The sequence below is a fragment of the Schistocerca serialis genome, chromosome 9, assembly GCF_023864345.2.
Source record: "Schistocerca serialis cubense isolate TAMUIC-IGC-003099 chromosome 9, iqSchSeri2.2, whole genome shotgun sequence".
Classification (NCBI taxonomy): Eukaryota; Metazoa; Arthropoda; class Insecta; order Orthoptera; family Acrididae; genus Schistocerca; species Schistocerca serialis.
This window is the reverse complement of record NC_064646.1, coordinates 406061270-406085826: the sequence shown is the minus strand read 5'-3', so window position 1 is coordinate 406085826 and position 24557 is coordinate 406061270. Positions and strand designations below refer to the sequence as shown.

At 37.9% G+C, this 24557-nt stretch overlaps 1 protein-coding gene across 1 annotated transcript in view; it reads right to left on the bottom strand.

The window, feature by feature from the left end:
* The window catches only part of LOC126419799 (protein still life, isoforms C/SIF type 2), a 924442-nt gene that overhangs the window by 63020 nt on the left and 836865 nt on the right, over positions 1 to 24557 (bottom strand). The window contains exons 11-14 of the mRNA XM_050086986.1: positions 19783 to 19965; positions 17999 to 18193; positions 13094 to 13202; positions 1679 to 1858 (exon numbers count right to left, since the gene is read on the bottom strand). Coding sequence (XP_049942943.1) covers positions 1679 to 1858; positions 13094 to 13202; positions 17999 to 18193; positions 19783 to 19965 — 667 coding nt within the window. The remainder of the gene's footprint in view (positions 1 to 1678; positions 1859 to 13093; positions 13203 to 17998; positions 18194 to 19782; positions 19966 to 24557) is intronic.

The window sequence follows — 24557 nt, the reverse complement described above, 5'->3', positions numbered from 1 at the left end:
GCTGGGCCCTTTCCTTTTCCTAATAATGATAAATGACCTGCCATCATTTATCAAATCCAGAACAGTACTCTATGCTGATGATACAATGTTTCTGAACAGCAGTAATGATCTTAATAGCCTTAAAACATGTGTTACAGAGACAATTGAGCAAGCTTCACTCTGGTTTAAAGCAAATGGGTTCTTGCTTAATGAAAGCAAAACCAAGCAGATGGTATTTAGTTTAAAAGACAAGTTTCCATCAGATGATCCTAGTTGTGTTAAATTTTTGGGGGTATATCTGGATGATAAACTTTCTTGGAATCCACATATTAAGTATATTAGTGGTAAATTGTCTAGGGTAATCTATTCGTTAAGGCGATTAATGCACTGTGTACCTAAAAATTATGTTAGAGTATCTTACTACTCATTTTTCCAAAGCATCATATCCTATGGCATTATTTTATGGGGAAACTCCACTTGTGTGCATGATATACTATTGCTCCAAAAGAAAGCTATTAGGATAATTACAGGCTCACCATACAAGGCTCATTGTAAACCTTTGTTTACTCAACAGAAAATCATGACAGTAATAAACCTATATATTTATTATGTTTTAATCTACACAAAAAAGAACTTACCTAAAGTAAAACGCAGGGCAAATATACATTGTTACAGCACTAGGACAAACAGCTCTATCTATACGCCCTACCACAGACTGTCAAAATCAGTTAACAGTTATGAACTTATGGGCCACAAATTATTTAACAAACTTCCACAAGGTATACAAAACTTACCAGAGCAACAATACAAACAAACACTTTATGACTGGTTAGTTGTAAACCCATTCTACAATGTAAAGGATTTCATGACCTGTGATATTAAACTGTAAAGTTCTTAACAACTCTGTCCTTCTATAGCATGTACTGTACTGTATTGTATTATATGTATGACTTTGTCTATTGCTGTAATGGCTTAAAGACAATAAAATTATTACTATTATTATTACTCATCTTTCAGACAGGGTGAGGTTGGCTCTGACAAATTATTCGGCAGCTTAATATACTTATCAACAATATGCAAAGCCAGATATCTCACTAACCCTTTTTCAACATTTATAATGGTGTATATTTTAATTTTTTTTCACATGTGTAAGATCTTAAAAACTGAGTAGTAGGCTACAGCTTCTGATGGCAAGAAAATAACCTTTTATGTATTTTGTGAAATTAAAATAGTTAATTTTGGCTACAGTCTTGTTTTGTGCTTAAATTTTTATGAATTTTTGAATCATTAGGTCTCTCAATTGACTAAATCGCATGTGGTAGATCTCAAGCCTAAAAAGATTGAGCATTCCTCAGTAATACATGTGATGATGAATAGATTTCAGTTTATAAAAATTCTGGATGAGATTCCAAATTTTTAGTACGCATTTCAGCTGCAGTAAAACTGACTAGTTTTCTAAACTGAAAAGCAGATGAGTTAATTTATGGATATAATTGGTTGGACTGAAGGAGGCCACTTTTTTACATCCAAAATGTTCAGATGCTTGTCATGTCAATAAAATACCTCATTCAGACTGAGCTTTCTTTAGAAAGTCATAATACAAAATCATGCTTAGCCCTGGCAACACAATGCCACATTTCTGTGAATTACAGATTTATTTAGTATATAATACATTATGCAAGTGAAACAATGTACTTACCAACAAGATGCTGATGCTCATCTGAAGAAGGATCTGTTAAGTTTCGCAGCTGCTGCAGTAGAAGTGGATATTTAAGAATTCGTTGGATTGGTTTGATGAGATATGATTCCAGAGTGGAAGAATGCTGCTGTCTTGGATTACGTGCAGCTAGGAACTCTTGCAGTGCTTGGTTACCCTCATCTAAGGCAAATAAGATTTGTATAAACAGTACATGTTGCACATCTTAAGTCTATACTTCATTTAGAAACATGATGAATGTCACTTTCAAATCTGTCACAAATTTAAGACACTAGTTTTGAGTGTAATTGCTACTTCAAGACCCAAAGCATTTCCGTGCATAAATCTTCAATCATGAAACAAACAAAAGCCAATAAACTTCACTGATGTATGTAACTCATATCTTCATAATGCGTCAGTGTGTGACACACAGGAAAGAAACACAGCTGCCGCATACTGGCTGCAAGTAATGACAGCAAATGAGAGTAACTGTTTCTTTTTGAAAGGTAAGTTTATTCTTACATAACTGGAAAGTAATTACAAGAAAGGGGAAAGGTATATTAAGGTGCCAGTCATAGTAAACACCATACAGTAAAGTTCAGTATAATGAAATGAACTGAATACAATAATCAAATGGTCAGATATAAAGAGAGATATTGTAAAGAGAAACATTTTCTTTTTTTAAAATTTTACACGCTGAAAAGAGGAAAAGAAGACAGTTTAAGAACACTTCCCCATATTTTCAAGAAGTGATTCACTGAAAGCAGGGAATCTTAAAATTGGTGTTTTGACTGCAGCCCGAATCCAATATCAATTTAGTACTACACAGCAGTATACTGTGAAAACAACATTTGACGAGTGGCTTGGGCCAGAAGTGGAATAGTATACATATGCAACATTAAAAAAGTGAGTTTGTGGGAAGATTATTTTTCAATGAACTTGATGTGTAGTTTACACTGTCATCTGCTTCACCTGATCTGTTTATCACTTGTATTAGAGAAGCAAGTATAAGATTCATACCTGCATGCAACACTTTTTTCTTCAATATAAAGATGTGCAGCCTCTTGCATCTATTATTTTGTTTAAATCTGCTCACTCAAAAATTACTATATTCACAAATAATTCTGCAGCTAGACATCTTGTTGCACTTTAAGTATTGTAATCTATTATAAGGAAATGTGGGAGGCACAAACTGAAGAGGTAGCCTAAGGGTTGACTACAGTAAACTGGTTCAAATAGATGAAGGTTGCAATAGTTGTGCAGAGATGAAGAAGCCTGCACAGGATACACTACCTTGGAGAGCTGCATGAAACCAGTATTCTATTTGTACTTGAGACCCCAGCAACAACCAGAACAACAAGATATCTATGTGTTCTTATATACAATTCAGAATGGTGCCTTATTTTCTTGTGCTAATGTGTATAAAAAGTTCCCAGTAGTAACCAAGCAGAAAACTGAAAATCTCCAGATATTAAAAAACAAAGTCAAAGAATTCCTCATTACCCACTTCTTCTATACTTCATCAGATCTACAAGAGCCATCCAAAAAGTAAAGAACATTTTGCCATACCAAGATGTTCTTAAATAATAACACAGAAACTGAATATAAACATCCTGGCACACATTTTGTCATTTTTCCATATAGTCACCTTTGACATTACAGAACTTGTACCCTGGGACCAGTTTGTGTATGCCCTCTTCATACCTCGTGGCTGCCAGGCTACTCAACCAGGTCACAACTGCATCCTTCAGGTTTTCGTCATTTGTGAAGGTTTACCATCAAGCTGTTCCTTCAGTTTTGGAAACAGGAAAAAATCTGACAGTGTCAGGTTCAGACTGCAGGGAGATTTCTGTAAAGCCTAGTAGATAGGTCTTATTTATACTTAATCTGCTCGACTACTGTGTATTTTCGAAAATACATTAAGCTCTCTTCCTTTATATTTGTTTTTAAAATCAACAGTCTTTTTTTCTATTATTTCTGTTATAATGTTTCAAATGTGCATGTCACTGTCTGCAGTGCAACATGTATTGTTTTCATGGCAGCAATGTCAGCCACTGGGCTGATCAGTCTAACGTTCCTAGCAAGGCACACGTGGCAAAGACTGGAACAGTTTATTTTATTTTTGTCTTGAGCATAGCTGCTCTAAATTCAGACCACTGCTTTTTTGCAACCTAATTTTATGTAAGTAACCTTTGTAATTCATGATAATTGTCATCATGGTTAATGTGTTTCTTCTCATGCTAAATTTTCTATGTATTATTTTATAGGATTTATGAAGATTTCATTATGATGAAGACATCCTTACTAAGAGTCGAAACATAGGTCAATGTACCAAACAGTAATCTGCAACCAGTTGGCTGTATAATCCTATGTTGTATTAGTTAACTTCATAGTGTGATAATAATTTTATTTCCTTTATTTAAACAAGGGATGGATTTATAGAATAAGTATGCTAAATTAAATTTCTTGTGAAGTTAAGAAGAAATTTCTTGTGAAATTAACAAGAAATTTAATTTAGCATAATTCTTCTATAAAACCATCCCTTTTTTAAATAAAGTAAATAAAATTATTATCACACTATGGAGATTTATATTCCCTAGTGTAGGAATAAAAGTATTTTCTGGGGAAATAGGGCAATAAATGAAAATGTTTTTATAAAGCATAAGTACTGCAATCTCTGAAGTTAGTAACAGATGATCCGCATGGTCCTCTGCAAATTACTCAGTGTACACACTTGTTGATGATGTCCATATCCCAAAAAAACTTTGTTAAATTAATGACACTCATATTACAGTACAGGACACAAAAATGCACTCCTGGAAATTGAAATAAGAACACCGTGAATTCATTGTCCCAGGAAGGGGAAACTTTATTGACACATTCCTGGGGTCAGATACATCACATGATCACACTGACAGAACCACAGGCACATAGACACAGGCAACAGAGCATGCACAATGTCGGCACTAGTACAGTGTATATCCACCTTTCGCAGCAATGCAGGGTGCTATTCTCCCATGGAGACGATCGTAGAGATGCTGGATGTAGTCCTGTGAAACGGCTTGCCATGCCACTTCCACCTGGTGCCTCAGTTGGACCAGCGTTCGTGCTGGATGTGCAGACCACGTGAGACGACGCTTCATCCAGTCCCAAACATGCTCAATGGGGGACAGATCCGGAGATCTTGCTGGCCAGGGTAGTTGACTTACACCTTCTAGAGCACATTGGGTGGCATGGGATACATGCGGACATGCATTGTCCTGTTGGAACAGCAAGTTCCCTTGCCGGTCTAGGAATGGTAGAACGATGGGTTCGATGACGGTTTGGATGTACCGTGCACTATTCAGTGTCCCCTCGACGATCACCAGTGGTGTACGGCCAGTGTAGGAGATCGCTCCCCACACCATGATGCCGGGTGTTGGCCCTGTGTGCCTCGGTCGTATGCAGTCCTGATTGTGGCGCTCACCTGAACGGCGCCAAACACGCATACGACCATCATTGGCACCAAGGTAGAAGCGACTCTCATCGCTGAAGACGACACGTCTCCATTCGTCCCTCCATTCACACCTGTCGCAACACCACTGGAGGCAGGCTGCACGATGTTGGGGCGTGAGCGGAAGATGGCCTAACGGTGTGCGGGACCGTAGCCCAGCTTCATGGAGATGGTTGCGAATGGTCCTAGCCGATACCCCAGGAGCAACAGTGTCCCTAATTTGCTGGGAAGTGGCGGTGCGGTCCCCTACGGCACTGCGTAGGATCCTACGGTCTTGGCGTGCATCCGTGCGTCGCTGCGGTCCGGTCCCAGGTCGACGGGCACGTGCACCTTCCGCCGACCACTGCCGACAACATCGATGTACTGTGGAGACCTCATGCCCCACGTGTTGAGCAATTCGGCGGTACGTCCACCCGGCCTCCCGCATGCCCACTATACGCCCTCGCTCAAAGTCCGTCAACTGCACATACGGTTCACGTCCACGCTGTCGCGGCATGCTACCAGTGTTAAAGACTGCGATGGAGCTCCGTATGCCACGGCAAACTGGCTGACACTGACGGCGGCAGTGCACAAATGCTGCGCAGCTAGCGCCATTCGACGGCCAACACCGTGGTTCCTGGTGTGTCCGCTGTGCCGTGCGTGTGATCATTGCTTGTACAGCCCTCTCGCAGTGTCCGGAGCAGGTATGGTGGGTCTGACACACCGGTGTCAATGTGTTCTTTTTTCCATTTCCAGGAGTGTAGTTTTAAAGAAGAGTAAACAGCCACAATGGAAGTACAGAAAGCCTTTGTACAAAGTAATCTGCCCATCTCCTTGTCCATAATGCAATAATACACTAATACAGTAGGCTAAAGGTGAGAAAATAACATGAAAGATTTTCTTAATTTTCGGATTTAATCATTATGAGTGGAAAAATGTATCTGCAATTAAAACATGTTGTAACTGAAACTGATATAAAAATACAGTAGAGTCTCTATAATCCGACTGAGCGAGGTGGCGCTGTGGATAGCACATTGGACACGCATTCGGGAGGACGACGGTTCAATCCCATGTCTGGCCATCCTGATTCAGGTTTTCCATGATTTCCCTAAATCGCTTCAGGCAAATGGCGGAATGGTTCCTTTGATAGGGCATGGCCAATTTCCTTCTCCATCCTTCCCTAATCCAATGAGACCAATGACCTCGCTGTTTGGTCTCTTTCCCCAAATCAACCCAACCTTATAATCCAACATTTCACCAGTCCGACACATCCAGTAATCCAACACAAGGAGCCAAGATCACGTGACATGAACACTTCGAGTGAATAGCTTAGTAAACAATACATTGTCAGCCACCAGTTGTGATTATTATATACATTGTGCAATCGAATTAGTATCCTCTTTTAACTTGACTGTGATAGTGTTAGTGAATGTTGCATATCTTTCCTATTAACAGAAGACACATTTTACACATGGTTTCTTCAGGAATGTAGTAAACACACTCCAATTTCAAGAGGTCTTATCAAAGAGAAAATGAGATTTTTTTTTATAAAGGAATTATGAAAAAGTGTGATTCCTACACAAGTTTTAAAAGAAGATTTGGGGTCCACTTGCCAACCATAACAGGAGAAAAATCTCTTGTGACTTCAAAGCAGTTGTAGAGCTGTATAAAACAAAAATTCAAGGAAATTTTAGAAGAATTAAATCTTTGTTCTCAAGAGGTTCATAACACAGATGAAAGCGGATTGTTCTGGAGACTTTTGTCCAACAAAACATTTGTCCACAAAGCAAAAGCAAGTGCTCTTGGCAGAAAAATATCTAAAGATAGGCACACATTTATGCAATGCTCTAATGCTAGTGGAACGCAGAAACTTGAGCTGTCATAGGAAAATCAAAAAAATTCTTGGGCTATCAAAAATCCAATACATCTAACAGTCAAACATAAACATGAAAAGAAAGCTTGGATGACACGGGAATTGTTCAGTGAGTGGTTTCATGAGGAGTTCATGCTACCAGTCAAAAAGTTCTACAAGAGGCAAAGTTTGTCTCAGACAGCTCTGTTGGTGTTCAATAACTGCCCTGTACATCCAGATGAAGATGAACTTAAATCCAAAGATGGTATGATCAAGGTGACATTTCTCCCCGCCCCCCCCCCCCCCTCCCCCAAGATGTAACCTCTTTGCTACAATCTACGAATAAGAATATTGTCCAGGCTGTTACGGTTCATTACGAAAAAAGCTTTCTGTACAGTTAATTAGCAGAGAGAAAAGTATTATTCAATGATTAAAAGAAACAAATGTTAAAGCGTTGTTTACAACCTTGCTTGTGCTTAGGAAAGTGTTTCAACTAAAGTGTTGGTATCTGCTTGGGGCAAACTGTGGCCAAATCTGCCTTTACTAAATGAGTACAAAAGACGATTTAAAGAAGGTAAAGGGATTGAGGAAGATGCTGAACCTATTAAAAATGAGGAACTCGTGCAGCTCCAGGAGACAATTGACGATATCTGTTCAAATAAATCTGAAACACTGTCTTTTAGACATGTAAATGACTGGTTATTCAGAAATGGAAATTGTCAGCTGATGAGTGATAATGAGATTATCCAACATATGACAATGAACAACAATCGGAAACTTTGCCAGTACACACCATATAACATTGTGATGCTGGTAGGGTATTCAATGCATGCATCATATGGGCTAAGGAGAATGACATAGAAACAGTTTTAAGGAGGCTGAAAGAGAAAGCTTTAAAAATCATTTTGATCTTAAAAACGAACAATGGTTGATGACTTCATATCACAGAAGCCAATTGATGAAGATGAACATAAAAATGATAACTACATTAAAAATTAAATTGTTTCTGTTTTTCAATCAATATATTTTTTTCTCCCTAAGGTAAGTCTTTCCGCTCCCGGGATTGGAATGACTCCTTACCCTCTCCCTTAAAACCCACATCCTTTCGTCTTTCCCTCTCCTTCCCTCTTTCCTGATGAGGCAACAGTTTGTTGCGAAAGCTTGAATTTTGTGTGTTTGTATGTGTTTGTTTGTTTGTTTTTCTATCGACCTGCCAGCGCTTTCGTATGGTACGTCACATCATCTTTGTTTTTAAATATATCAATCAATATATTTGTTGATATAAATATGTACATAAGGTATTGTTTTTGTATGTAAAGAGTTTTAAAAAGGATTTTTGTTTTGTTTTGTGAGTCAATTAAATGTTTAAATATATATATAAAAAAAAACAGCATTTTTCACTGAAAACCCGGCAATCTGACGATTTCTTTCATCTGACATTTCCCAGTCCCATATATGTCAGACTACAGAGACTCTACTATAGACTTAATCAGAAAATTGTCATGAAAATGTTACACGCAAAAATATTGCTAAATTAGACCAGTGGCGGTTACATATTGGGGGAGTGCGGGGAGCATGCCCCCCCCTTGTGGGGCCACCCACATTGTCACCTGCGCCGCCCCGCCAGTCAGCCCGCACGCTAATCATTTGTTTCTTTCGTCAGTAGACTTGACTGAATCAAGTTATCGAGTAATTGTACTTTCCTATGTAGCATGCGTATACGCATAATTGTATTTTGTACGTTTCTGTCTAGCACGAAGACAGCTAGCACATACCTAAAAGAAAAGTCGCGGGCATTCTAGTGATCTCGATACATTATTCTGTCTGGCATTTGTTCAAGAAAAGTCATGAATATTCTACTGTTTTCTTGTACAGAGAACCTTCGATATGTAGCATTGTAAATATGGACTACTCGTTGAATGGGAAGGTAGTTTACATTCAGAAGCAGAAATATTAAGACAGAAGAATGAATAAGTAAAAAGTCCTAGTTGTAGCAAAAGCAAGTGGGAAGATTGGTCAAGAGTGAGAGTGATCAGTTGATTGTAAAGTATTAATAATAGTAATTCATAGCAATTTCTCAGTAAAAATATTGTTATGAGACTCATAACAAAATTTTGACTCATAACAAAATATTTACTAATAACATAACAATAGTTTCCCATACCTAATTTGTAATATGAGTTAGGTATGGGAAACTATTGATGAGTATACCTCTACCTCAGGTAACAGTGACTTTTGAGAAGATTCCTAAAACTGCATTGTTACTATTTAGGCCATCTATCAAATGCACTAAAAAGGAACAGTATCAACAATAAAAGTTCTATACACATAAATTGCCTGATGATGTCATCATTGTAACCTCGCCCTTATATTATACATGGTAAGGTGTATATTGGCTTGTTGCTTTCACAGTAGGTATTTGTTCACACTCCATAAAAGTCTGGATGTGAACATTCTGGCAGTGAATGTTCTCGAAACAACAGAGCCACATATATAGTCAGTTTGAAAGCTACAATTGTCGCGATAACTTGAAAGTGTTAAAAAGTGAACAACTCTGATTATTGGCTGTTACCAAGGACTTCAGTTAGTGTTGTGCTTAGTGATATTAGAAATAAGCAGAGTGTAATGTGTGTGTTTCAGTGCTAAGTGTACTAGTGTTGCATTTTTCAGTGAATAAAGTGTTTATTCGAGGATAATGGCATCTAATTTACCTATTTCACAAAAATATATTAAAATGGATCATTATGTAATAAGAAAAAGAAAAGTGGAAACATCTGAAGAGTCCAGTCACTATTCAGCCACAAAAACACCACCAGATGTACATGCAGAGCCCAGCACTTTGTCGAAACTTCCACAACAAAGTTCATTGACTGGTTCCTTTAATCCCATGGATAGTGCCAATTATTTGGATATATTAGTGTCAGGAAATATTAGTGATGATATAAAATACAAGATGCTCACAGCTCCAAGGAAACCTGAAAAAGGTTATATCTTTCCTACTTCTGAGCACAACAAGGGGGACGGGTTGAATGCAGATAAGTGCATGATAATCACTTTGAACAGTATCCACGACTGATGTTCTCACAAGTTAAAAAGGGACTTCTTTGCATTAACTGTTCAATTTTTGTGAATAATAAAATGGTTGGAGGAAAGAAATCCATTATTGCCAAGAAATACCACTAACAAAGTTTGCCAAGCTTACTGGTAAAGATGGTGACCTTAAGACCCACTTTCAGCTCAAGTACCGCATTGAAGTGTCAACGGATTCAAAATTATAGTTGGCAATACAAGAGAACAGTGACCTTGAGGTCATAAATCAATTGTCAAGACAGAGAATGGTAAGCATTAGGGAATACAGAGACTGGATAGTACCTATAGTAAAAGCAACCATATTTCATGGCAAGCAAAATATTCCTCTGCAGGGGCATAGAGATGATGGGAGTCTATTAGAAAATGAGAGTGATCGTGAAAGTGTAGTGAGCAATGAGGAAAACTTTAGAGCTCTTCTAAGATTCAGAAATGTTGCTGGGGACTTGCAACTAAAACATCAATTGAGACCACTAAAGCAAACGCCACTTACATAAGTAAAACAACATGTAACAAACTTATTTCATGCTGTGTAACAGTGATGTTGTTGAGAATACTGGAGGAAATCAAAGACTCTCATTATTACAGCATAATCTTTGATGAGACTGCGGACATAGCGCACATCATTCAGCTGAGTTTAGCTGCACGATATGTTGATGGTGATGGCAAATTACACAAAGATTTTTGGGTTTAGTTGACATACATAAAGTCAATGACTTTAGTGGAAACATAGATGATGACCCTCAAGAGAGTCAAGATGGAGAGCGTAGCATTACTAGTGAAGTATTAGGTACTACAATTCTAAGGAGAATGGATAGCCTTTCTCTGTCACTGAAGAACTGTGTGGGTGTAGGCTGTGATGGTTGCTCGGTTAAGTCAGGAGCTGTGGCTACAACAAAAAAGAAAGCTATCAATGCGCAAATAGCACCATGTTGAAGTCATCAGCTCAACCTCACTGTCTCTCATAGTTGTAAAATTAAAAGTGTGGGAAACTCACTTGGTACTATTGAAGAAGCAGTATCGTTCTTTACAGCATCTAGCAAGTGGTTTGCAACATTGAAGAGTCACTTAAAACACTTGCTGCAGTCACAATGTCAAACAAGATGGGTTGAGCGACATGATGCTATTATTCAATTCACAGCTGATCTCAGAACAGTTTGCAAAGTTCTTAAAGAAATACAGTGTTGGAGGGATAGAACAATGGCTGCCAAAGCCGATATTCTCCTTCGATCACTCTCTAATTGCAAGTTTATTATCACTCTGTTTACACTGAGTGACATTATGGGCATAACATATCCATTCAGCAAAATCTTACAGGACCCTAGCTTGGACATCGCGATGGCAAAAGCAAATCTAGATTTGATGCTCAAGGTGTATGACAGCATGAGAGCTAATGTTGACAGTCAATTTGCCCGTATTGTTTAAGAGGTGAAGGCAGTTATGGAGGAGTTAGATATGGAGATCAGTGCTCCTCGTCTTACAGGTAGACAAAGACACAGGGAAAACTGTGATCATAATGATGATGGTATGACATATTGGAAAAGAACTGTTTTTGTTCCAACACTGGACCATGTTACAACTGACATGAGAGAACTTTTTGCTGAAGAAAATATTTATCATTTAAAATTCAACATACTTTTGCCCTCACAACTACTGAAACATGAAGGTAATGATTTGGAACATAAATTGAATCAGTGCTTAACTGAACTACCGTTTTTGAATAAGAATCACTCTTTGCATTTAAAAAGAGACTAATGGGAGAGGTTTTTCAATACAAGCAAATGAGCATAAATGCCCTTAACGATCGTGATTCTGTTATGCATGCATTGCCTGTTTGTCCTAGATCTGACTATCCTACTTTGTGCACACTGTACAAAATATTTGCTTGTCTACCTTCACCTATTGGTACAGTAGAAAGAAGTTTTTCAACATTGTGGTGTACAAACACATGGCAGAGGTCAACAATGAAGGAGGATTGACTTAATGCCTTAGCTCTGTTGAACACTCATCCTGAAATTGACTGTCCTATTGACAATGTAATTAACCAATTTGCCAGGAAGACTAGGTGCATAGACTTCATCATTTAAGGAAGAGTACCACAATTATAACATTTTTATATCATAAGATGGCATTGTCTGGTGTATGTGTGTAATAAGTTTAAATAAAACTTTCTTATACTTTGCTTGTGACTTGATTATTTTTTATTATGGCAAAAGTAAAGGTAGCTCAAGATATTGTTAGCAACCCCTCCTTGAGGTTTTCCTGTGTATGCCACTGATTAGGTCACATATTAGCTTTTTCTTACATTAGTTTTATGCAGTTAAAATTATATGTTTAATAAGGCTAGGATATTTAATAATATTAAAAATATTATTATGTGGATTGAAAGAAAAGGATGAAATAACAGTAACAAAATTCAGCAGCATTTTTAAACTAATTATCTGTTAGAAATTATACTGTAAAATAACCATGTCTTGTTTTGTGTTCTGCATCTATGAATGTTCTCCTACCTGTGAGTGTGTGTGTGTGTGTGTGTGTGGGGGGGGGGGGGGGGGGGGGGCGCACGCGCGTGCACGCTTGCGTGCGCGTCTGCACACAAGTTATTTATTTTGCATACTGTATGATGATTCAGAAAACTGATTTACTTTTAATGAGACAAATGAATAGATAGAGAATAAAAAACAAAGAGTTGCTCTTGATTTGTGAATAATACATTCACAACTTGACTTTGCGATTCCTTGATTTAACATGAGCACAACATGCAAAAATCTGAAAGAAAAAAATTCATTGGTAGTTACTTTGTATGACTAGTGTATAGATATAAAATAAAACTAAAAATTTCTCAAATGACTTTCTCTTGACACATGAAACAATACACACACATGCACACACACACACACACACACACACACACACACACACACACACACACACACACACATTTCCCTAACCTCAAAACTCTACATATTTTATCATTTAATACAATTGTGTCTACTGAATTACTTACTAGGGTGTAGTACTTTTTGTGCCTTTGAATGACTTGCACAGAAGGAGCTGTAGAGCTTGAAGTGATTTACGTATAATAGGAATGCATTTCCAATAGAGAAAAGAACATTCTGAAACAGAAAAAAAGATATTATCAGAAAAAATATATTCATACATTAATGAATCTTTGAGATCCACAAAAAGATTATTTGACATGGAGACAATGTGCAGACTGGACTATCACAGAAGTTAATACACAAAAACATGCAACATCAAGAGCACATCAGTATGACAGCACTTAGTGTAATAGCAACAATTCCTGTGGGCACATGTCTTAAATGCAGTGGTCCTGAGTGTGTGTGTGTGTGTGTGTGTGTGTGTGTGTGTGTGTGTGTGTGTGTGTGCATTCGGTTTACAGTATATGAGTTATAGAGAAGTAAAATGCTTCAGTGAATACTTTTGTACAAAATTATGTGTAGTGAGGAGAGCAAGCAGTTTAATGCTCCAAGTACCATCATTTCAGAACTGGAGAGAAGATCCAGGGAGGAGGAAACATTCAACAGCTGATGGGCAAAGGTTCGTAAGAAGGCAATTGAAACAAAGGTACATTTCAATCTAATCAATCAAAATAAAGAAGTTTCCTCAGTATTCCAAGACAGCTGACTTTGAAGGCTATTATATACATTATGTTGTAGTATATTTGGTGGCAGTAGAGAGTGGTTGAAATGTAACTAGGTGGAGTAGTTAAACTATTTTTCAAAATTTTATTATTAAGTACATTATGTTGTTATAATAAGTAGTGTAGACAAGTCATTCAAAATTTACTGTGTGTGAAAACCAAGTCCAGTGTCAAAATTCAACCCCACTAATAATTGTTTGTTTGAGGACCGACATACCTTATTTGCAAGCTGTCATTCCCACCTTTCTAACGATCGTATTATCTTATGAAAACTGTGTAATTCAAAACTTATCTTTATTCAAAATTGTGAGTTTTTAGAATCTTAAACGTAATCCTTTCAAAATTTCAGTGTTATTGTCATGTCCTACATTTTCAGTTTCTTAAAATGTACATTTCTCCTTGAATAATACATTAGATTATAAGACGTTTCAATCAAAAAATTAGAATTCTCAAATTTCTTCCTCATAAAATGGAACAATTATTTATTTGTACCAATTAATGGAAATTCAGCTGACTGTCTAAAAAAATAATGCCTTTGCCTAACGTGAATCTATATTCTATATTTTTGCTGCCTTTCATTTTAATATCTAAAATGTAAAAGTTTTATATGTAACAGTGCACATGTAATTTTCTGTTTAAATCAGTCAGCTGGCCATAAATCTTAAAAAAATACACATACAATGACAAAGAAAGTAATTATTATGTTACTTATTAGTCAGGTTGCTCAATTAGTCAGTCAACACCCAGAATTAAGAACGTAAAATTCTGTGTCAATCTCCATATTTTCAAGTGATCTTGTGCTATGTGATTACTGATTATTGGCACCTGTAAGTAAGTTTAATAATCTGTTAAGTGAAGTATATGAAAACTAACCAACTGCTGATCATCATTGTGAGACACAATATTAATAAACATATAAAAAAGGTATAGTCTGTGGCATGAGCCCCTGACCAGCCTACTGTCCATATTGCACATAGAGTGGCATGCCTCCCACCCTGGCCTCATTTCACCTGTGGGAAAGATACCCGGTTTTGATTTTGATGTGAGGCTGGGTGGATCTGTGGCCACACTGGAGGGACTGGAACAAAAAAAAGCCCATCTCCATCAGGGATTGAACCTGGGACCTCCAGGACTGGAGTCTAGTGCTAAGACATATCTGACTTTGATTTTATAAAATTAATCTTTATTCATATACAGTTGTTTGACTCTAGTAACCATCAAAGTAGCCCCATTCAGTTTCTGCACATCTCTCCCAATGCTGCTGCTACTGCTGGAAGTATCACTGGAAATCCTCTTTGGGTGTGGTGCACATCTGCTCTGTCAAATGCCTTCCCTGTTATGAAATGTGGTCTTTTTCAGTCTTTTTATAGTTAAGGGAAAAGCTAGAAGTCACTTGGTGCTAGGCTAGGAGAGAGAGCAGGTTGACAAATGGAATAAGGAGGCTGACAAACCACAGCTGTGTTGTTTTGATCAAAAAACCCAGAATTAATTGAGAATGATGAGCAGGTGTGTTATTGTGGTACAGATGCCAACTGTCCACTGGCCAAAAGTCCAGCAGTTTGCATCTCACTGCTTTAAAAAGGCAATGCAGGACCTCTTGGTACTACTCATTACTGATGTTAACCTTTTGGGATGTGATCATGATGGACTACACCACTGCCCAGGACTCTTCACTAGTGATCACTATGTTAAGAAAATTGACATTACTGTTTACAGTATCCAGCATGTCCTCTGCAATCTCCAAACAAAGGTGCTTCTGCTCAGTTGTTAGCAGCTTTGGTGCAAATTTTGCTGGAATCTTCATGAGATACAAATGTTCTGTTAAAATGGAATTAATGGATTCAGAACTAACTTTAACCTTGTCAGCAAGTTCTATGATTGGATTCATCTACCCTGCATCACCAGGGTCCTTACATGATCATTAACAACCTTATTTGTGGATGCTGAGGGCCTACCTGAATGTGCTTCACTCTTAACTTATGAGTGGCCATCTCTGAAGCTGTTGTACCACTCCTTTATCTATGTGGTACCCATTGCTTTATCCCCAAACAGTTGTTGAATCTTGCAAACTGTTTCAACTTGAGCATCACCAGGTTACAACAAAATGTGATGCAATAACATTGTTCCACTATTTCTGTCATTTTGCCCACAACACAAAATCTGATGACTACCAGTTATACATGTTCACTTGTCAACACCTAGCAAGCTAGTGGCTATTTCCACAGTCATGGAAAAAATCAGGCTATACACTATGTATGCCTATAAACTTAGAGAGCGTGTGCACGCTGATACCACTGTTGATTTCAACAAGGGGAAGAACTGGATGGTCAGGGTTGTGAAGCACACACTAAAATCAACAATCTTATGTTCAGTTGCATTTTGTACAACAGAATGATCCATTTCACTCTTGACCACAATTTGACTGTGGCCATTCATCCTGGCGCACAGCTAGTTGGTAGTCATACCAAATTAAAAAGTTGTGCAATGATTGTAGCAAGCTGGTATTACATTTGTATGACTACCAACCAGCTGTCCACAAGGGTGAATGGCTGATGCCAAACTGTGACCAAGAGCAAAGTAGAACACCCTGTATCACAAAATACAGCTGAATGTAATATGTCTGATTTTAACGGCTGCTTCACAACCCAAGCCATTCATATCTTCTCTTCCACAACCAGCTTTTCTGAACTGCACAGGTGGGAGTTATCCTTACAACACACTCTCCACTCCTGAAATTATTCCACCCTCAACCTAAGATAACCTATTGTCCCTACAGCCTCTACCCAACAGTTTCTGCACCCTCTGTCCCTCTGTCCTATATTATCCTCCCAATTACCATCTCATCACCACTCTCTGCCAATGCACCGATTGGTCTTTTCCCCTCCCTGCTTCTCTTCCACTCAACCTCCCCCCCACCCCACACACCCACAGCCTTCTGATGCTGCCCCTGGCAGCCTTGTCCTGACATCTTTTAGTCCCTGCATGCTGTGCAAGATGGAGATCTTCTACCCCCCTCCCACCCCCTCTCCTTCCCTGCCCCACTCCAGATTGCTGATTTTATTCACTGCACCAATTGCAGTTTGACTGAAGTGGCCAGAGATAGCAGTCATGTGTGCATGAGGTACACCTGCTTGTGTGATCTATGTGTGTTTTCTCTTCTTTTCTGAAGGAAAATTTGGCCAAAAGCTTAGTGTTTAAGAGTATTTTCACTGTGCCTATTTTCATCTCAGTGTTCACCTTTATGATGAGTAGCACAATTTTCCACTGATTCATTTATATTACTTCATGTGAAACAATTTAAATTTAGTCATTTACTTTCTTGCCAAAATTGTTTTATTTTTACATTTACATGTAGCAACAAAATCAGTATCCTGTACAGAAATTTAAAGTTGAAAGAGAATCTCAAAACTCCTGTTCTGCCCTATGCATAAGAAAGTATATTTCACGATGTAAAAATACAAAAGTACATTTCACTATGTAAAAAAATATAAGTAATTGATCAAGAAAATATATAAAATACCGTTTGATGGTGATAAAATATCACCAAGGTACAGCTATGCAAAATTCAAAAGTTGCGTGTGTATGATAAGTATTAGTGAGTGATATCTGAAATGCAAATAGTATTCATCAAACTTTTTTTAATGGCTTGCAGAGGGACAGAGGAATGTTAGTAGAGAAAATCTTTGTGGAGAACATTACTGTCAAAGGGAGGAGAGAACTGTAGGGGCAACAAACCGCAAGAGTAATACACAGTACTACAACTACAGGTGTATGAAAGTAAAATAATTCTCAGAGATAACTAATGCTTAATGTTTCGTGAATGTGCCCTTTTGACATGTTCATTTTGAATAAAAGTATTCACTGTGATAAAAACCATATCAGTTATCAAAGCAGCATTCTATGACACAGATAATTATTTTCCTTCCTTCACTTCACATTTCAATGAATAATCTCTGAAGAGGCAAACACAGCCCCCACTATAAGCACAGAACTGTTTCATTCCACATTTTAAAACAAACAACTTAGACAGCATAATATAATATTCACAATCCACTGTAGTGGCTGCTACAGCACTACTCACAGTACTGTTATTATTAGATCAAGACACTGTTTGTAGCTAGAAACTATAGACCAGTGGTTTGAAGCATTCTGATTACAATCCATTTTCAAAGATTTATGATTACAGAAGTATAATCATATTTGAAGCATGTAATATGCTAGAAATGAGAAATCTTGTGTTATACGCACTTTGAATTGGCTAGGATGCTCAAACTTGTTGAAATCAGGTTCCATTTCTAGAGCTTCATCCAGGTTCTGAAGAAATTGTCTTTGGAATGCTACAATTTCTTGGATGTTTCCAAAAAGTGCATTAATTTCTGCATTCGATAAAAATGTTTCTTTCTTCAGTGGTTCTAAATAATTCTCCAATAGATTATTCAGGTGCTGAAACAAATTACTGTTAGTAGTATGGGACCACACAATTAATCATTACATTTTGTGCAATGTATCTCAATATGAACCCACACATCTTTGATATTACAGATGTGATATGTACTTGCAACATGACAAAGTCAGCAGTCAAAGCGAAACATGAGTTTCTACAGTATTAACAGTGCTGACATGGTGTCTCTAAACCAAGACCTGATAGTCACTAAGTTAAAGTTTTATCAGAAAATAGTTATATTATTTTCTTGGAGTGAGGAGGAAGTGGCACCTAAAATACTATGACAGCTATTACAGCACCATACAATGTGACACATTGCACACAATGTAAAAGTGAAGTAAGTATGGCACAGTACAACAGCAAAGAGAATGGATAATTATAAAGAAATTAAGCACATATTAGATAATGTGGCTTTGTTAAACAAATCCCAAAATTTACAAAATATTAAACATGTTCTTTTCACATCTACAAAGGACAATAAATGCTAAGAAAATACTTGTCATTGTGATCACAAAACTTGTGCTAGTGACATTAAAGCTCACCCACTCATGGGTAGCATGGCAATTAACTTTTACAGCCAGCTATAATGTGGTGAAAGGACTGGTGGGAAGGGACAGTAACAACAGAGTATGAATTATTTGGTCACAGCTTTACTACAAGAAACATGTTCACATGTAATATCTAACCAGGTCTGTGATTACCATTGCTGAGTGTTCCACAGAAATGGAAGTAATTTTGGGCATGCCCCATAGAATTGCGATAGAACAATTACTGTTCATTTTTTATATAAATGACTTACAATTACTGGTTATCATTAGTTATCATTTAAGGATTTTCAAAGATGAGGAAGTTATCTATGATCTATGAGGATGTGCTACACAGAGGATGTGCTCCCAACTGCTGTTCACAGTGCAGTGCAGTGTAATGTAAGATTTATACCAACACTGCTATTAGCACACATTTCATAACATTGTCTTTCTTCTGCAAAGTATTTATCATTATAAAGCTATGTCATCTGGAAGTGTAATGCTTTTCTTCAATCTTTTACCACAATTTGAATTAGTATTGAGGTTACTATAAAGAAAAATTATTTATTTCGAGAGTTCTTTTTCTAATAATATTTGCTTCTTTCCTTGCAGTATACACCATACTAGTAGTGCTACTTAACGTGATTAAGAGAGCAGCAACAGACAATTGTGACTACTGGATTAGACCAAAATATGACATAAGACAGAATTGTTTGTGGCATTCAGAAAGAAACACATCTGAATTTGACTGCAGTGGTGTGGGATTCTGTAGAACATTAAATCAGGAACACTGAATGTGATTTCAAATTTAACATTCTGTGGCAGAGTCACAACAGTTAGTAAAGAATTGTCTTCAGGTTATGACTGGATGAAGATGAACACACACACACCACTTCTTATTTCTCCCTTTATCTTGTTTATTACTAAATGGTAAATGGCAAACATTAAAATATGCTTTACCCTTCAAAAATATTACTCAATTTATGTCCAACAGGTTTCACATTAATTTTTACTGCACATTTATATCAACATTCACTTTCACAAGAAAATCATGTACTTACCTTAACATAAGTGCGTTCGGTATCAATAAGTTCGAGAATAACTTTGCGAAGTTTTTCAGCATCAGTAAGTTGGCGGCTAGGTGTAAGCAGAGCTTGTGACTGGCTGCTTGTGACACTACCTGTAGGACTAGACTTACGAGTTTCTACAGGAGATCGGCAGAAGCCTGTCACTTGCTCTGCAGTCTGAAAATAAATGCAAAAGTAAAAATACTTTAGTCCAATGTAGACATAAAATAATGAACAAAAAATATATTTTCAAATTGATAAGAATGCTGTATGTTATTAATGTCTGGGTTCCAATATGTAACAATACTTAAATAGAATATTTTCAAGACCTTTTATTGAATTTTGAGCTTTAAGAAGAATGTGTTTCTCATTAGAAATTGATCTGTTAATATTTCTTTTGGTGCTCTATTTTTAATTTCATTATAAGAAACTCATGGTTCTGCATGCAGTTTAATTTTTTGAGTGATGTAGCTTGCATAAAAGGTCTGTTCAAAAAATTCTGGATCATTTGTAATTTCACACGAAATGCAGTTGGCATCCCTGCACACGGCTTTGTTTAATGTGTAACTGCTGAAAGTTTCAATGTTGTATGTCTGTTAGTTATCATTCAGTGCTGTATTGAGTAGAACATTGTGTCGCACAGTTTTGCAAATTTTGAGGTGGCAGAGTAAGTGGAGCAACATATCTGCGTTGAATTTTGCGTAAAAATCAAGAAAACCTTTACAGAGACACACCATATGATGCAGGAAGCCTATGGTGATGAATGATTAAGCTGTACTTGGTGTTACACATGGTTCATGTGGCTTAAAAACTGCCCCAACAGAAATTAAAGATGACCCTCATTCAGGATGCCCTTCAACATCTACGGATGACACTCATGTCAGGAACGTCAATGAAATCTTGCATGCCAATTGAAGACTGACTGAGAAATTGCAGATGAATGTAACATTTCTGTTGGATCATGTTATGAAATCCTGACACAGCATCTTGGAACGCATCATGTAGCATCACGTTGCCATCTCATGGCTCATGAGTCAGGACCAGAAAGGTTGGGGAAAGGTTCTCCAAGACCAAAAAGAGCTCATCAGGACAGGTCACATACCAATGATGATAGTTTTCTTTGACTTTGAAGGATTAGTTCATTGCAAATTTGTGCCACAGGGAGACACTGTTAATCAATTTGTGAAGAGCTTTTGGATCGTGCAAATGAGAATGAGATGTTCTTTAAGAGGGTCATAACTGGTGATGAGATGTGGGTCTATCATTATGAGATTATGATGTTGAGACCATGGTTAACTCTTCACAATGGGTTGGGAAAGGTTCTCCAAGACCAAAAAGAGCTCATCAGGACAGGTCAGATACCAATGATGATAGTTTTCTTTGACTTTGAAGGATTAGTTCATTGCGAATTTGTGCCACAGGGAGACACTGTTAATCAATTTGTGAAGAGCTTTTGGATCATGCAAATGAGAATGAGATGTTCTTTAAGAGGGTCATAACTGGTGATGAGATGTGGGTCTATCATTATGAGATTATGATGTTGAGACCATGGTTAACTCTTCACAATGGGTTGGGAAAGGTTCTCCAAGACCAAAAAGAGCTCATCAGGACAGGTCAGACACCAATGATGATAGTTTTCTTTGACTTTGAAGGATTAGTTCATTGCGAATTTGTGCCACAGGGAGACACTGTTAATCAATGGTACTATCGAGATGTGTTGTGGTTGGCAAGGGAGCCAACTCCGTTTTACTAAAGGAGGCCGAAAGGCACGTGTTTTAGCTCACGCAGGCTGGCATGAGGTCTGGAACAGGACAAGGAAATTAGAATTTAGAAAAACGGACATAGCTGGTGGAATACTTAACTTTAATCCATTAATGATGAATGTCGCTCTTGATGGTACATGATTCACAATATCAATAGTAACTGAATATGGCGCCTTGCTAGGTCATAGCAAAATGACGTAGCTGAAGGCTATGCTAAACTATCGTCTCGGCAAATGAGAGCGTATTTTGTCAGTGAACCATACAAATGGGGCGAGTGCTAGGAAGTCCCTCTAGACCTGCCGTGTGGCGGCGCTCGGTCTGCAATCACTGATAGTGGTGACACGCGGGTCCAACGTATACTAATGGACCGTGGCCGATTTAAAGGCTACTACCTAGCAAGTGTGGTGTCTGGCGGTGACACCACAACATGTTGCAATGTCAGCAAGGAAATGTGATACGGAAACAGCCTGAAATGGGGCAAGACAATTCATAGCTCTTGCATCACGATAATGCACCAATACATTCATCCCTGTTCGTGCACAACTATTGCATGAAAAATGAAATTACTGTGCTGCCTCATCCTCTGTACCCTCCAGATCTGGCCCCTGTGGACCTTTTCTTATTTCCAAACTTGAAAACTCCATTGAAAGGATGAAGGTTCACAATGATAGATGAGACAAAAAAATTGGCAGATGACACTTTGTGTGATTCAGCAAGAGATGTACCAAGACTGCTTCTGGAAGTGTAAAGGGCACTGGGAGTAGCGTATCTATTGTGTTGGAGAGTATTTTGAAGGAGGCCATGCACAATAAGTAAAACACAAGGGTTGGAACATTTTGTGGACAAAGTTTTAGAATTTTCTGAACAGACCTTGTTCACCTACTGTGGCTATAAATAATGACAGTCATTAAATTTGTCTCTAATGTCGGCAATGCTCATGGAAATTTATCAGTTGATTTATGACTTCTCTTTCTTTTGCCTTTGTCCCACATTGGCACACAGTCAGCATGGATTTGGCATGGCTAATTTAAAGGGTGGCCAGATGCCCTTCCTATTGCCACTCCATTGCCACCCATCCCCCCAGGGCATAATGTGTGTACCACAATTGTCTGCATGCAGTTTTATTCATGTAAAAGAGAGCAAAAGTTTTCTAAATGTTTGTGTATCATGTAACTGAGGTGGGACTTGGGTACCAGCTGAGTATTCACCTAGTGGGATGTGGGAAACCACATGAAAGCCACATCTGGGCTGGTTGGTACACCAGTTCTCATTATTAATCTGTCCAGATCCGATCTGAGGTTGGCACCTCTCCATGTATGATATGTTTTATGACTGAATGGACTTCCAGGGGTGTGAGTGGATTTCACAAGCTATTTTCATAAATATGTGGCCGAGAAAGTAACCATGACCATTGCTATCATTCCTTAACTATTTATTTGTTTCACTGTATAACATTCCTTCACTTCTTGCCAGGAAGCCATTAGAATATCACCCACTGTCATTGTCCACATGTGAAATATGCTGTTTTGCTATGCAAAGTGATAATGCTCAGATCAGCTTAGGAATATTTACAGGTTGATATGAACCATTTTCCTGCACTACTGTACTTGTGAAAGTGTTTAGGGAAGGGCCACTATCCTTCCACAGACCTTCACAGTTCCTACACCATTGTGGGCCTTTTAGGCATGTCGCTACACTTGGACACACTATAAGAACCAACTGTTGTTGTTGTTGTTGTCTCCACTCAAAAGATTGGTTTGCTGTAGCTCTTCATGTGAGTCTATCCTCTCCATGGCTCTTTATCTCTGCATAACTACTGCATCCTACATACAGTTGATCCTACTTACTGTATTTGAGCCTTGGTCACCCTCTACAATGTTTGCCCTTCACACTTCTTTCCATTACCTAACTGAAGACTCTTTGCTCCCATCAACCTATAGCCTAGCCTGGCACAAAGATAGTTCAATGCTCCATTCCACCTCATTCCACAGTGATTACTGATTAACTGATTTTGTGAGCTAAAGTAATCTCAATTTGGTCAAGTTCAAAACAGATAATTTGGTAGGAAACTTTTATTTTGTTTGCACATAATTAATTTCATGAACTAATGTGGTTTAGAATTATGCATCAGAGGAGAGGATAAGTGTGAAAGCATCAAGAGCCAACATGGCCAACTTTACAGTGTACTGTTTCTGGAAAGGTATACATAGCAACTGGTAAGCTTCTAGACAACATTGGTAGAGGAATACAATTACTATTTCTTCAAGTTAAGATGTAGATTTCCCACAGGAACAACTGCTTCCCTGGAAGAAAGAGACCATCAGTTTTTACAGGCAGAAGAGACATTTGCAAAGCTTTTTTTAGATCTGATAAGGGCTCTTTTTAGAGTTGGAGAGCAGGACATGAGACAAGGTGTAGAAATTAACTTCATACAGTTTTATAGGTACTGGCAGAAAAAGGTCTAGTAAAAATAAAATAGTTACTCCTCACTGAACCAAGATTATGAGTAGGAGCACCTTCTGGTTTTTTTGGGACCATGCACTTTTCGGAAGTCAGTGTGAGTCTTTAAAAAAATGAAATAGATTTTAAGTTAAACATGAAAAGAGCCACAGAGAACCTACCAGGCTTTTCTTCATGCTGTATTACATTGAGAGCAGCTTTAAGCATTGGCAGTCCATTCTAGCAGCAGCTATAATGGCACCACTTGGTGTTAGCAATGCAACTTGCCTCACATGCCACAAAGTCTCTGACATGCTAATGCCTCATGTTTGTGCCTTCCTGACAGTAATTGAAATTGTTGAGGACTGCTGGGTCACAAAAAGCAATGTAAAGTTCTCTAACATTAGGTGAAATCATGTGAGTAATGAAGTAATGTGTAAGACCCATGGCAAGATTAACATTTGACACTCTCTGCTTTTGTGCCAGGTGCAGTTGGAAGTGCGGGAAGTTTTATGTAGTTTGTACTGTTTTAAGAAACCACCATGCTTCAAAGTAAATGGTCTTCTA